Genomic DNA, 12,691 nt, shown 5'->3' on the forward strand with positions numbered 1-12,691 from the left:
ACCTCACAGGAAGTGTGATGTGAGGTATAACCTAAGGAAAATAGTTCGAAAAAGAGACGTGTAGACGTAAAAAGCAATGGGTATCCGGCGCTAGATGTGCACTCAAATTCCCTTGTGAAAGACTTTCGCCAATCAAGGAAGATAAGCGCCACCAGCAATAATCAAGTTCATGTTGGTGAATTTCACCTTATACACGGGACTCTTCTTGGCTGGGAAAGCACTGATCTGGTCCGGCGAGACGACAACATCTTTACCCTTTTTCTTTCCGTGGCCCATCCCGGGGCCGACGGTGCTTGACGTCTGTGTGGCATTCGCGGAGCTGGAGGCCCCATCGATCTTCGTGCCTGCGCCGCCTTCCCCGACGACTCGACCCTGCGATGAGTCTTGAGCTGGGCCAGTGACATCCCATACGCGGACTGTGCCGTCTGCGCCGCCGGAGACGAGAACGTTCGATTCTACGCTCCAGCTGAGGGACCAGATGCCTCCCTTCCCGTGGCCGCGCATGCGTTTGAGGAGGCGGCCGGGTCCTAGGTCCCATAGCAAGATGGAACCGTGGTCGTCTGCTGATGCGAGGGTTCTGCCGTCACGGCTACAAGCAAGCGCTGTGATGTTGCCAGTGTGACCGGTGAACATGCGGACTGCATTACCTGTTGTTACGGCCCACATGCGCACTGTATGGTCGGAGCTACCGGTGAAAATATAAGCAGAGTTTGGATGAAAGCAGACGCAGTCAACGTCATCATCGTGACCGACAAAAATGCGTTGTTGACGAATATGGTCTGTTACCCAGAGACGGGCTGTCTTGTCGTGACCTCCAGAAACGAAGTAGTGGCCGAAGGGACCCCATTGGAGATCCCATACTGGTTGATCATGGCCCTTGTACACAACCATACATTGCCATAGGTCGAGGGACCAGAGTCGAATGGTTCTGTCTGCAGAGGATGAAAGCAACCAGCGGGCATTTGTTGGCGCCACGGCATTTTCGCTGGGAGTTGCGGATGGGGCAAAAGAGACTGCGTATATTGGCGCTGAGTGTCCGATTAGACGGCGCGAATTCGTTGGGTGGTCGTCCACCCTGTCATCTGCTGAGGTGATCTTCTTTCCGTCTAGACTCCAAACACGGATGTATGACTCTTGCATACCAGCTGCAACGAGTAGATTATCGTCCGAAAAATCTAGACAATTGACCCTGGATCGAGTTAGTAAGATAAACCTTGGAATGGTGTGCTTGAACTAACCCATCATAGGTGTTGTGAAAAGTGAACATGCAGACACTAACGGCAGGACCGACACCCCCGGTCCTAGATTCAATTCGGAACCTATCACGGTTCTCTTTGACTTTCTGCACCTCGATGGCCACATCGCGGGCAGTCGACGGAGGGTATGGAATATCGGCGCGAGTCGGAGCTTCATCGTCATCCTCTTTTTTGATCATTTGGTCAAGCTCCTGTACTAAGGTGTTTTGACCAGGTGCTGGGGGAATCTTTGCGTCTTCGTCTGCGAGCTCCGCACGCACATCACCTTCGAGATCCTGCTCCATGGAAAGTTTCGCTAGTTTGAGTCGAGGCAAAGTACCAGCCATCGCAGGATTATCGCCGGTGTATGCAGAGCCAGGGTGGTGACCCGGAATACCCTCGTCTTCGGTGGGGACGCTCTGTCCCATACCAGCTTGGGTGAGCATCGCCGCAAAGCTGAACCTATCATCGGCGGCCCGCTCTTTGGTGATAATGGTGCAAAAGCTGCTTAAGATCGCCGACATGACCGAACCACCTTCCTTCTGTTTGCTTTCAAGAAATTGCATCAAGCTGCCAAACGCAGGATTGCTGAGCACTAGGCGATACTTGTTGCCACGGTATAACTTGGCAATCGAATTATCTTGTACGTGCTCGGGTAGACTGATAGGCTCCAAGACCCGCACATCCTCCATATGCTCTGGCAAGAATAGATTTTTGTTGGCTTCAAAGAACTGCTTAGCTTCTGGTGTGTATGAAGAGGTCACCATATTCAAGAAAGAATAAACAAAAAGCGGCCACAGAACACGTCTTAGTTCCGGCTGTTCAATATTAGTATATCGTAATGGCACTAACAATGAGGCCGTACCTTATACAAGTCTAGATTATCCTCAACCCAGACCTTGAGTAAATCTAGTGACCAGAATTAGCTTCGTCTAAAGAAAAGAAAAGGCCGTTAACCATCTTACCAAAACCAGTCCTGTACTTAGGACGAGCATCTTCTCCCAAGGGAGGCAAGGGCCGGCCATCTATCTCTTGATTGGCAGACTCCATACGAAGCATGGCCTCTGTCCGACTGTATCCCTTCTTAGCGAGATAGTCGATGACCTGAGGAGAGTTAGCAAGAAATTTATAACCACCGAGCCGACAAACGCCATAATCTTAGATTCCAAGCAAACAAACGCAAAACAGCAAACCGGATAAGGTGCTCACAATTTGGTTCAGGTTCTGTTGCGACATCGCTCCGCTGGGTGGTGGAGCAGGACCCGGGGTTGGCGCTCCAACAGGTGTTGAAGCCATCTGCTGTTGATGGGAAGGCATCGGTACACCAGCACCGGGGCCCATACTCCCACTTCGCGGAGCAGGGCTCGGGGCCCCGCCAGGCGCAGACATGTTCACTCGCCCTGAGGCGCTCTCAACCTCCCTAGCCTATTAGGTGTAAGAGAATTAGACCCTAAAAGCGACGCGACTGGTATGCCGAGGCGCAATGACGCAGAAGCGATGGATGTCTATACAGGCGTCTTTTTGATCTGATAGAAGTTGAACGAAGTTGGTCTGTGTTTAGGTAAGCATTGCTCCCCGGAGTCAACACGTGACTTCCTTCACTTAGTTATGGAATACAACCATGACGATCCATCTTCCCCAGTAATTCCTCACAAGTCTTCCAACACAAAACCAGAACGACTTTAGATGAGGCGACAGAAATATGGCTGAAGAAAATGGCTCCGAGAAACCAATCCAGGTTTTCACTTCGGCCGACCGCATTCGCCAATTGAATGAAATTGACAAGGTACGACCGACTCGGAATTGCGATTTGAATTTCCAGATGCTCATTCCAACGCTGATTCAAGACTAACTACTAATTGACTTTATAGGATGTAGCCAAATTAATTCACTCTGCTGGCCTTGCAATCCAAGCACTCACAAACGCGAGATCCAATGACCCCTCATCAGTGGACAACTCGATTGATTCACATAAAGCTCGCTTCAAGGAAGCTACATCACAATACTTTGCACTCCTCTCGTCAATTGATGTCCGACTCCGGCGTCAGGTCTACGCGCTGGAAGAAACTTCGATCTTAGCCCCGGACTCATCTTCTAAGACCGGCGACCTTTCTGGCTCGGCCGCAACCGCACCAGGCGCGTCCAATCCGTTGGACGTTAGCTGGTTGAATAGTAGGAAAGATACTGTGGGCAAGGAGAAAGAGGCGGAGTTATGGGCGGCTGCGAGACAATTCGTTGACCGAATTAATCAGGCACACCCTGGCGAACAGACCGCGGTGAAGGGAGGAGGCCAGGAGAGCATGGAGGTGGATTGATCTCCCCTCTGGCTATGATGAGCAGGCGTTTTTTCCAAATTTTCCCGGAGGGAGGATACCTCGACCAGAGCTAGGTGCTGTTTTGCATGGCTTACAGGAGCGATCCCCTTTACTTTTGCCACCCCCTTTTATTGGATGAGCACATTGCGTCCGATACTGGATAACGCCTTTTATGATACCCGAATTCGAATGCACTGCTATACAACACTACCTATCTGTACAAATGACGAAGCGCCTTCGTGGATCGTAGATCGACTTTAATTGCACAGAGACCTAGGATGTACCTACAAGGACTAGCCCCGCATCTGCAGGAAACGCAAAAATAACTACTGATATTTGAAACAATCGCTATAACCACCGAACCCAAGATTCCGCCTACCGCTGCAGTCCCCGGAGCATCTCCTGCTGGGTGGCCCTGTCTCTATTGGTTTCCGACAGCGGTCCAACGCCTAGGTAAACGATTAGCTTTAAAGCCAAACCTCCGAAATCGAATAAAAGCAAAACTTACTCCTGAGTTCGCCAACAACATCCTTGGCCTTACCAAAGTAGACCTCCTCTGCAAGTACCACAAGATTAGCAAAATCCTTTATTTACCGGCGCTGGATATCCCCCAAGAGAATATCTGGAGCACATACGCAGCAAGTTCCGCATCTTCAACTCCATGTCTTCCACCAGTTTCCCGACGTTGGCGACATGGCTTGCATCCGAATCAACGGGCAAATCGACCTCGATCTGCCGGGTCATGTTCCCGCTCAGGTCCATCTCGCCAAGAGCTTCAGTTTCGTTGGAGAGGTGAAGGATCACTGTACTAGTCAGTTTGTAGTGAGCCTGGCGCGCTCGATCGGTCGCTTCGAAGACGTGGATGCTGTCCCACTCGCCGGAGTGCTTGCCGCCTGGAGATACCCCTGTTCGTAGTTGTATATCATCAGTACCAGAGCATCACAGACCCGGAGACCATCACTCCTGTAATGCAAGAGACCATTGAGATTAAAACCTACCCTTCTTCAAGAGAATAACGCCCGCAAACCCATCATCCAAATCCCAGAAGTAGACACTTCCAACACCACCCTCGTAGTAGAGTTCCCGGTAAACATCGAACGCTTCGTTCGCCGCAACCTCCAGCCTTCTCACTCTTTCGCTCGGTACTGTGCCATCATCGAGCGGTGGGTCGAATTCATTGCTCCAGGGAGATCTGTAGCTGTCGCCATCACGATTGTAATCGCAGAGGAGGTAATCCCGCTTTGTCTTGGGGCAGCGACGGATCTCGAGCGGCTGGTCGACGGAGGATAGGAGGTCTTCGGTGAGATCTGGAATAAGGGACGTAATGGCCTGCAGATTCTGCTTTGTATCGCGGGGGTTCAACCGCCGGAGAAGGTCGCTGCAGGAAGCATTGGTGTCAGTGGTAGGCTGCAAGCGGGGTTGGGTTTGGGGTAGGAATCGCCCCCCGTTGGCATCTTCGAGGGAGGAAAGACAGATCGCAGGAGAGTTGATTTGACTAGGTAAAGGTACTTACAGCGCGCTATCGAATTGAGCATCCGCCATTGTTATGGAATTCCGGAGAGTGTAGTTGTGTTCTGATGATGTTTACTGCTTGCTTCGGAGGTGTCCCTGAAGGCGGACGGGAGGTGCGTGGGCGCAGACAGTCTGACGTGTGTATTACCGTAGGAGCTCCACACATCTCCCCGTCCGCGAAAGGTACTGAACCAAGTATGAATCTCGCCAAGTATCGTTTTCTATATGCAAATAACCTAAAAGGTCTTAAATTATACTGGTTTAACGTTATTCATCACTGTCATAATCAAACATGGCCCTCCGTTTCTGAATAGACCCGCGCCCGGCGCCCGGCGTAAGCAAAGAATTGGGATCAGGCAAGTCAAACTCGTCTTCAAGAGTGACAAGCTGGCTGACCCTACGTGGAGGCTGAAACGGCTTCGGCCGTTGATGGCCCTCGGGTGCTGAGAACAGCTTGCTCGGGGATGGGAGCTCTGGATCGGTATCCTCACCTTCAGAGTTCCCCGGCAAAGAGGGCGGGCTAGTAGGTTTCGAGTTAATTTTGGGTGAGTGCCGACGTGGTCCACCCGTTAAAGACTTGCAAGGGAGAAGAGAGTCTTCGGAGGATAGCTTCAACTCGCGCGCTATTACTTCTTTGAAACGATCATCACAGTCTGCCCCGACTTGGTTCATTCGTTGCAGTGCGCCGATGACACGCCGGGTGAGGGAACTGTGTCTCACCATCTTAGTCGGCCGCTGGACTGACTGAAGTTGCGGGAAAGCATCACTTCTAGGATAGCGGATGAACTGTGGACTCGTCCCTCCTACATCCTGGTAGTGCTGCTCGAGTTCCTTCTGCTGAGCTGGAGTGAGCAGGACATCATCGACGTCCGGATCTAGAACAGGCTCTGGAGTCGGTATCCGGGGTTTTGGCTTCTCCTTCGGCTTCGACTTGGGTTTTGGCTTCGGCTTTGACGTCCCTGTCAGGGTTGCTGCCGTCATGAACCCTGTTTCGACATTATCGGGCATGTGGAATTGCTTCGGGGGCTTCTTTGGGAGCCGTCCTTTGCGTTTCTTTGGCTCTGGTAGATCTCCGGCTTCATTCTCGTTCGGTATATCGATATGTCGTTTATCAGAGATAGGCTTCATTCCACTCGGTAGGATGCGCGGAGATCTATCATCGTGAAACGTGAAGTGTGTGCCACTTGCTATCAATTGTTGCATCTTTTCGTAGTTGTCTTTCGCTTTGAGATAATTTTCCTCTTCCTTGCCCTGCATCAGGAGAAGGACAATGTTTCCAGCTCTTTTTCGGCCTGTTCGCCCCATGCGTTGCAGCATGCGGATAGGAGAGGCGGAAGAATCGTAGCAAACAATGAGGTCGACTTCTCCAATATCCAATCCTTCTTCACCAATTGAGGTTGCCACAATGGTATTATAGGTCCCTTTCTTGAACTTCTGAACAATATCAAGCTGAGTCTTCTGACCCATTCCCTCTGAGCCCTTGGCGCTGCTCTGCCCCACGAATACATGAGGTCGAATCATGGGTTCATATCTTTTTAACACTCTTGTCACTTCTTCAGCGCTGTCTCGAAAATGCACAAAGATCATCACTCTGGTAGCCGTCTGGCTAGCATGAGCACCCTCACCAGCATCCATAAAGTGGTTCAAGACAACCTGCTTTAGGTGTTCTAACTTTGGGTGTCCGATAAACTCGGGGTTCTTGGTCCATGGACCGAGATAATTCATGAGCTTCTTGAAATGCTCATCCTGTACGATCTGACGTTGGTACTTCCCACCTTTCTGTCCATCAGTATTAGATTGGAAGTGTAGTAGATGGCGATATAACGGAGTGATTCCATGATATTTGAGCAGGTCGATACCGTGCGCCATACTCGCGAGGACAGTGAAGATCGCATTGACCTTTCCCTTCAGACCAAAGTTTGCATTCCTTCCAGCATCAGACATCATCCACTGTTGCCTCGCCTTGGTAAGTCCGTATGGTGTTAATGCCATCGGATCCCGTCCCCAAAAAGCATTCAGTGTGCGGAGCTGATCGACATGTGGTTGCAATGTGCTACTCAAGAGGTCCATGCAGAGGATCATCTCATCCGAGTTCTGGAATGTTTGGATATCAGTGTTCCTCGCATGCACATACTCTCGGATATCAAGTGACTGTTCCGTACGGATTTCTACCCTCGAGATATCAAGTCCATCAACAACAGCTTGCACCGATTCGACAGTGGAACCGGGTGTTGCGGTTAAAGCTAAGACGCGAAAACTCTGGTTGAACCGCCGGAGAAACTTGACCACTTCCACATAGGCATACCCACCAGTAGCACGATGGGCTTCGTCAACAACAAGTAACACAATTCGTTTTGGGTCGGCGATCCCTGATTTGAGGTCGTTGGTTAAAGTCTGGGGAGTCATAAAAAAGACCCGCTTTGCCTTCCATTCCTCTGCACGAACCCCAGGCGGAGCTTCACCTGTGAGCATGGTTGTCTGAGAGCGCGGAATACCCGCAATCTGTAGGCATGCGGATATCTGTTGAGCTACCAGCGGTTTCGTGGGAGCAACGAATATAATTTGAGCATCTTGAGTCCAACGTAGCCAATTGAGCATGACAGTGGCGGCGATAAAAGTCTTCCCCAGGCCGGTAGGCAGAGCTACAAGCAAGTTATGAAACAAGCCTTTTTGAGTGATATTGAACTGGTAATCGCGGGTCTTGCCCAGATTTGTAGGATATATCCATGTCTCTAAAGAGTCTTGATTGAGTCTGTGTTGAGTGGGAGGCTCAACCTTATCTGGTGGAGATATCATCTGTTCACCTCGTGCGGGCTGGGTTGCCGGGCTTCGAGCAGCTATATCAAACAAGGTTGTTTGACGCACACCTAGCGGACGCATTCGAGCCTCAGAGGTGGCCCAAGGCACTTGTGGTGTTTGTCTTGTCGGCGGGGATAAAGACAAATCCGAATCGAAAGCATCGTCCGGGATGTCATCAAAGAAATCTGCCGACTCAGCTGTGTTGGGCACTGTGGCAGACTCAAGGTCTTTTGAGGCAACCGAGATAGTATCTCTTGCGTTTTCTTCTTCAAATGATTGTAGTGATGCCTCGATCGCGGCTTTTAGGCTTTCGTCATCATCTCCATAGTCATGCTCCCGATCGGGGTCCTCGGCTTGAGGACCGGTGACGGCTGTGTCAAATACTGGAGGTGGAGGAACAGCATCGGGTTTCTTCCATCGAGGGCCACGGATCATCTCAGGTGGTGACGGGGGTTGGGTTAACTGCGTGACGAATATGTTGTCCCGAATGCTGCTTTGCTTGGAAACGAACGTCTTGTATTTGGATTTCTGCTCTCCAGGATCATCTCGCGAATAGAAAGGCGATTGGCGTGAAGAAAGCCGGCGGTGCTCATTGTCATCGCTGTAGGAATCTGATTGCGACCCGAAGCTCTCGCTGTTACTCTCGTTACCGTCGACTCTCCAGCGCGGCCGCTCGCTCCGGGCACTCACGCGGCGTCGCTTTGCTGATCTCGGGGATTCATCGTCGCGGACCAAAAAACCGTCCAGGTCATCGTCCAGGTAGTCGGGGGAACCTCCATCAAGGTCGGACATGTCGGGTTGCGGCATCTCCAATGAGGACAACTTGGAGTGGCGGATGAGGAGAACGCGACGCGAGGCATCACGAAACCACGTGATTGCATTATGCCTCAGGCCGAAAGCCCGTTAATTCGGGCCAATCAGGCCAATTGGGAGGGCGAGTTTCCATGAGGTAAAAGCGGGCTCATTTTTAGTGCAATCGGGGCTTGCTTATCAGCTTGAAACCCTCGAAGGCTGGACCAGAAGGGACTTTGTTATTATGGGTCCACTACCTACTAGGGCGCCCCCCGGATTTCCCTCCGTCTCAACTCTCGACTCTCGAGTCTTGACGCTCTGGAAGCTTCTCGTCCACTCGCAAATGCCAGGCAGAGCAATCTCCTGATTTGTGGCCAATCTGACCCCTCACACCAGAGGAATCAATAAATAAATGACCAGCTAATCTAAAACAGTCCTACGACCAGATGATCTTGATCGAGCAGCTCCGCCCGAGCCAGGGAATTGATCGGTGCCACAGCTCCTCGCCTGGTGAAACTCAGCTAATAGCAGGCCGCCGTGAGCGACAAGTCTGTCGGGGGTTTCAATAATAGCACCAAAAAAAAGTCCCTGGAGTTCTGTGTGATTCACGCTCCAATTGCCGGAGCCTGTCTCGTGTTGCACCAGCTGCTCATGCTGCAGTAGCCTGCGCTTTGTTCTTTTGCTTTTTTGCCCCCGGTTGTTTTCTTCTTCTTTTGTTATTTCTTCTTTCTCTTCTTCTTTTCTCTCCATCGTCTTTCGTTTGATTTCTCTGCCAGCTTCTTTCCTTTGACGAATCTTTCCATTGAAACTATCACGTCTGTCGTTTCTGACTTGCCAAAATGAAGTTCACTCTTGTTGCTCTGACCTCGCTGCTCGCCCTGGCTGCTGCTCAGGACTCATCTTCGAGCACCAGCGACGCCCCGGCTACCACCCACAGCCCGACCCCCCAGGAGCAGTGCTTGCTCGACTGTACGTGTCGTAGTGTCTTGCAGCATGGCCTTATACTGACTATCCCAGGTGACGAGAAGGACGTCTGCTGCCAGGCCAAATGCATGAACGTGCCCTGCCCTAGCGACCAGCAGGCCAACGACACCAACACTTGCGTTTCGAAGTGTGACCAGGGTGACGGCTCTGAAGCCGACGCCAAGGCCTACGCTGAATGCCAGGCCAAGTGCATCACCACCACTTACTTCCCCGGGGCTACGAGCGCCACCGACTCTGCTTCCAGCACCAGCAGTGGTGACTCGAGCGCTACCCCAACCGGTAGCTCTGATGATGACAACGACAGCAACTCCAACGACGATGGGGATGGTACGTTTTCTATATCTCACGTGGCTGTTTCCCTCGTCAACCTGGACTGACTTGTTTTGTAGACTCGGACTCCGCCAGCGGCTCCGAATCCGATTCTCCTAGCTCGACCGGCTCTGGAGACGAGCCCAACGAGAGCAACGCTGCTGTCAAGCTCGGCGCTTCCGCTGCTGGCCTGGCTAGCTTCCTTATCGCTGCCTGGGCTCTGTAAGCGGCTTCTACCAGCGCATTGAGTTACACGCATGATGTGAAAATGCGGTGTGACTTGGTACATGAGAGACGGGAAAACAAGGCATGGATGCGATTTGTTTACCGGCTACTTACATAGTCTTTACTTTCTCTGTTACTGTAATAGTCATCTGAGCTTTGATACCATAATACTTATTTAAACCGGTTTTCTGTTCAATTCTCACAATCCTCAATTGCCCCCGATCCTTTATTCCAAGTTCGCGTCGTAAATTCGCCAAGTTGGATTTCAGGATACACATCGAGGTATGCCGATCAGCGGTGTCAATCTCTCCAGACTCCAGAACGTTAACCCCTTCCTCCCCCACATGGGTGCTTCTACCCACAGTCCCACTCCTGTCCCTTTCTCATTTCGTATTAAGGTTCTCCCTTGCAATTTCCAGTCGAACGCCCTCCAATTCTCTTTGAACCGCCCAGGAACCTAATGGTCGATAGTCGGCGTGCAAAGCAAAGCCAGAACAGGGCACTCGAAAGCCGATCCGTTTTCCAGCCCGAACTCATCACATGTCTGCTGTCCATGGTCAATCGAGCATTTGAGCTCCTCACTGCAAGATAGCCAAGCTCCTACCCCTACAGTCTTACTGTGCTACAGTTCGGCTTTTCCCGCCGCGCGAGTTGGGTACCACTACGCCGCACATTTACTCTGGAAAGCCTTAGGGAAAGCCCTACGAGAAGTAACATCAGTGTGCGCCACCAAACAGGCCCAGTGGAGTATGCGGCTGATGACTTTCCACATCTCGGGATTGGTCTGGCAGATGCGGATAGATGTAGAACCAATGGTGGTCGGCTTAACGTCGCTTTTTTTGATATAGATGTACATGGAGACAATAATGGTGCCAAATCACCCACAAACAAAGCGTGCAACATCAAGACTTGGGACATTAACTACTACTCGTCCCTCTGGTGGGAATGATATCTTGAACAACTAGTAGCAATGGTTATTATCTTTGAGAAAGAAGCATTCTGTTCAGAAAATCTTAGTCCAATAGAGCATCTACACGTTGATCCCCGTTTGTCCTTGTGGATCGGACCCATACCTAACTGAACGACATCATTCTCGAGATTCAGATCCTCATAGTCAATCAGTGGGGACAATTCTTTGGATGATTCCAGAATCAATTAAGATTCAAAATGGTTGAAGGTGTAACACAGCGGCAACACCCGCCGTATATACTCCCCAATCGGAACTTTTTCGTTTATCCCCGCAACGCGTAATATTGAAGCCATAAACGCGTCTGCGATACTTGTTAGCACCCTACGGGCCTACACAGATCTCCATTTGGCTCCTCACCTAGGTATTTAGGTATCAATCTCTAGGTTGCACATTGCTGCCTGTCTTAACCTACCACGTAATCGAGCCACCGCAATTAGTTCCCGCATATCACACTCGCCACCCACAGCAAAAGAAACAGACAGCGAGGAAAACGAGAACAACAAGAAAAAAACCGCAAGATGGGTCAATCCTCACAACCCCACGAGCTCATAACCTCAATCTCGGCATTCGTCACCGAATGCATGAAAGACTTCGACCCCAGCCACAACCCTCAACACATCCAACGCGTCGTGAACCTCGCCCTGCGAATCCTCAAATCCGAACAAGCAGAGATGATAAAAGTAGGGGCCCAAATCGACGAGCTCACTGTGCATCTAGCAGCCCTGCTGCACGATATCAGCGATAGGAAGTATCTTCCCAAAGAGGATCCAGCGGGGTCAGAAAATGGGGCAATCCCGCCGCATAAACTAGTTGAGCATATTCTGCGCACGCATGGCGCGGATGCGGCTCTCGCGAGCAGAGTCCAGATGATTGTCTCGCATGTCTCGTATACGACTGAGTGCAAGGATCCTGGGGCTGTGAAGAGGTTGATTGAGGAAGAGGGGTACGTTGAGCTGGCGATTGTGCAGGATGCAGATAGGCTGGATGCCCTTGGTGCGGTGGGTATTGGGCGGTGTTTTACCTTCCTCGGGGCGAAGGGGAGGGATATGCTCAAGGACGGGGATGTGTGGGAGATGGAGAATTCGGTCCGGCATTTTGGTGAGAAGCTGGAAAGGTTGGAGGGGATGATGAAGACGGAGACAGGGAGGAGGATGGCCAGGGTGAGGACGGAGAGGCTGGTCGAATTTCGGAGGTGGTGGGAGGAAGAGATTGAGGAGGCTTCTGTTTAGATATACGCTACTAGTACTATTATGATATATTAAAAATAAATGTATATTGGAGCATTTCTTGTCTATTCTCATTGGGTATGTAACATGCGCACCAAAACAATAAGAAAACCGAACGAATGCAAGGCTCATCAGGCCAGTGTTGAATTGAACGAAAGTAACGTCGCCGTATTAAAGGGTATGTGTGTGTCCGTGATAGAACGGCGGATATGAGTAGTGTAAATCAAATAATAAATCCCAACGCCGGCCCAATAATATCTAATATTTGAGTAAAGTTGGTATGAATGTATTCCTGGTATATGCCGTATACAATTAAACTCGCGT

At 50.9% G+C, this 12,691-nt stretch overlaps 6 protein-coding genes across 6 annotated transcripts; 3 read left to right on the plus strand and 3 right to left on the minus strand.

The window, feature by feature from the left end:
* Window positions 1-132: 132 nt before the first annotated feature.
* TAF5 (putative transcription initiation factor TFIID subunit) lies at window positions 133-2,624 on the minus strand (the record flags this gene model as incomplete). Its single annotated transcript, XM_041697956.1, has 5 exons — window positions 133-1,189; window positions 1,239-2,053; window positions 2,101-2,144; window positions 2,201-2,339; window positions 2,445-2,624. The coding sequence occupies 5 exons, from the start codon at window positions 2,622-2,624 to the stop codon at window positions 133-135; spliced, it is 2,235 nt and encodes a 744-aa protein (XP_041551189.1).
* A 313-nt stretch (window positions 2,625-2,937) lies between these two features.
* Window positions 2,938-3,550, plus strand: APUU_11824S (mediator of RNA polymerase II transcription subunit 11; the record flags this gene model as incomplete). Its single annotated transcript, XM_041697957.1, has 2 exons — window positions 2,938-3,021; window positions 3,107-3,550. 2 exons carry the CDS (start codon window positions 2,938-2,940, stop codon window positions 3,548-3,550), a joined length of 528 nt encoding a protein of 175 aa, XP_041551190.1.
* Window positions 3,551-3,925: 375 nt separating this feature from the next.
* Window positions 3,926-5,092, minus strand: cap2 (F-actin-capping protein subunit beta; the record flags this gene model as incomplete). The annotated part of the gene is made up of 5 exons (XM_041697958.1): window positions 3,926-3,999; window positions 4,059-4,106; window positions 4,186-4,455; window positions 4,549-4,928; window positions 5,064-5,092. 5 exons carry the CDS (start codon window positions 5,090-5,092, stop codon window positions 3,926-3,928), a joined length of 801 nt encoding a protein of 266 aa, XP_041551191.1.
* A 237-nt stretch (window positions 5,093-5,329) lies between these two features.
* mph1 (3'-5' DNA helicase) lies at window positions 5,330-8,668 on the minus strand (the record flags this gene model as incomplete). The annotated part of the gene is made up of 1 exon (XM_041697959.1): window positions 5,330-8,668. The coding sequence occupies one exon, from the start codon at window positions 8,666-8,668 to the stop codon at window positions 5,330-5,332; it is 3,339 nt and encodes a 1,112-aa protein (XP_041551192.1).
* Window positions 8,669-9,492: 824 nt separating this feature from the next.
* APUU_11827S (uncharacterized protein) lies at window positions 9,493-10,172 on the plus strand (the record flags this gene model as incomplete). The annotated part of the gene is made up of 3 exons (XM_041697960.1): window positions 9,493-9,622; window positions 9,671-9,964; window positions 10,027-10,172. The coding sequence occupies 3 exons, from the start codon at window positions 9,493-9,495 to the stop codon at window positions 10,170-10,172; spliced, it is 570 nt and encodes a 189-aa protein (XP_041551193.1).
* A 1,487-nt stretch (window positions 10,173-11,659) lies between these two features.
* APUU_11828S (HD domain-containing protein) lies at window positions 11,660-12,370 on the plus strand (the record flags this gene model as incomplete). Its single annotated transcript, XM_041697961.1, has 1 exon — window positions 11,660-12,370. One exon carries the CDS (start codon window positions 11,660-11,662, stop codon window positions 12,368-12,370), a length of 711 nt encoding a protein of 236 aa, XP_041551194.1.
* Window positions 12,371-12,691: the final 321 nt, after the last annotated feature.

This window comes from Aspergillus puulaauensis, chromosome 1 (genome assembly GCF_016861865.1).
Source record: "Aspergillus puulaauensis MK2 DNA, chromosome 1, nearly complete sequence".
In the NCBI taxonomy this organism is placed as follows: domain Eukaryota; kingdom Fungi; phylum Ascomycota; class Eurotiomycetes; order Eurotiales; family Aspergillaceae; genus Aspergillus; species Aspergillus puulaauensis.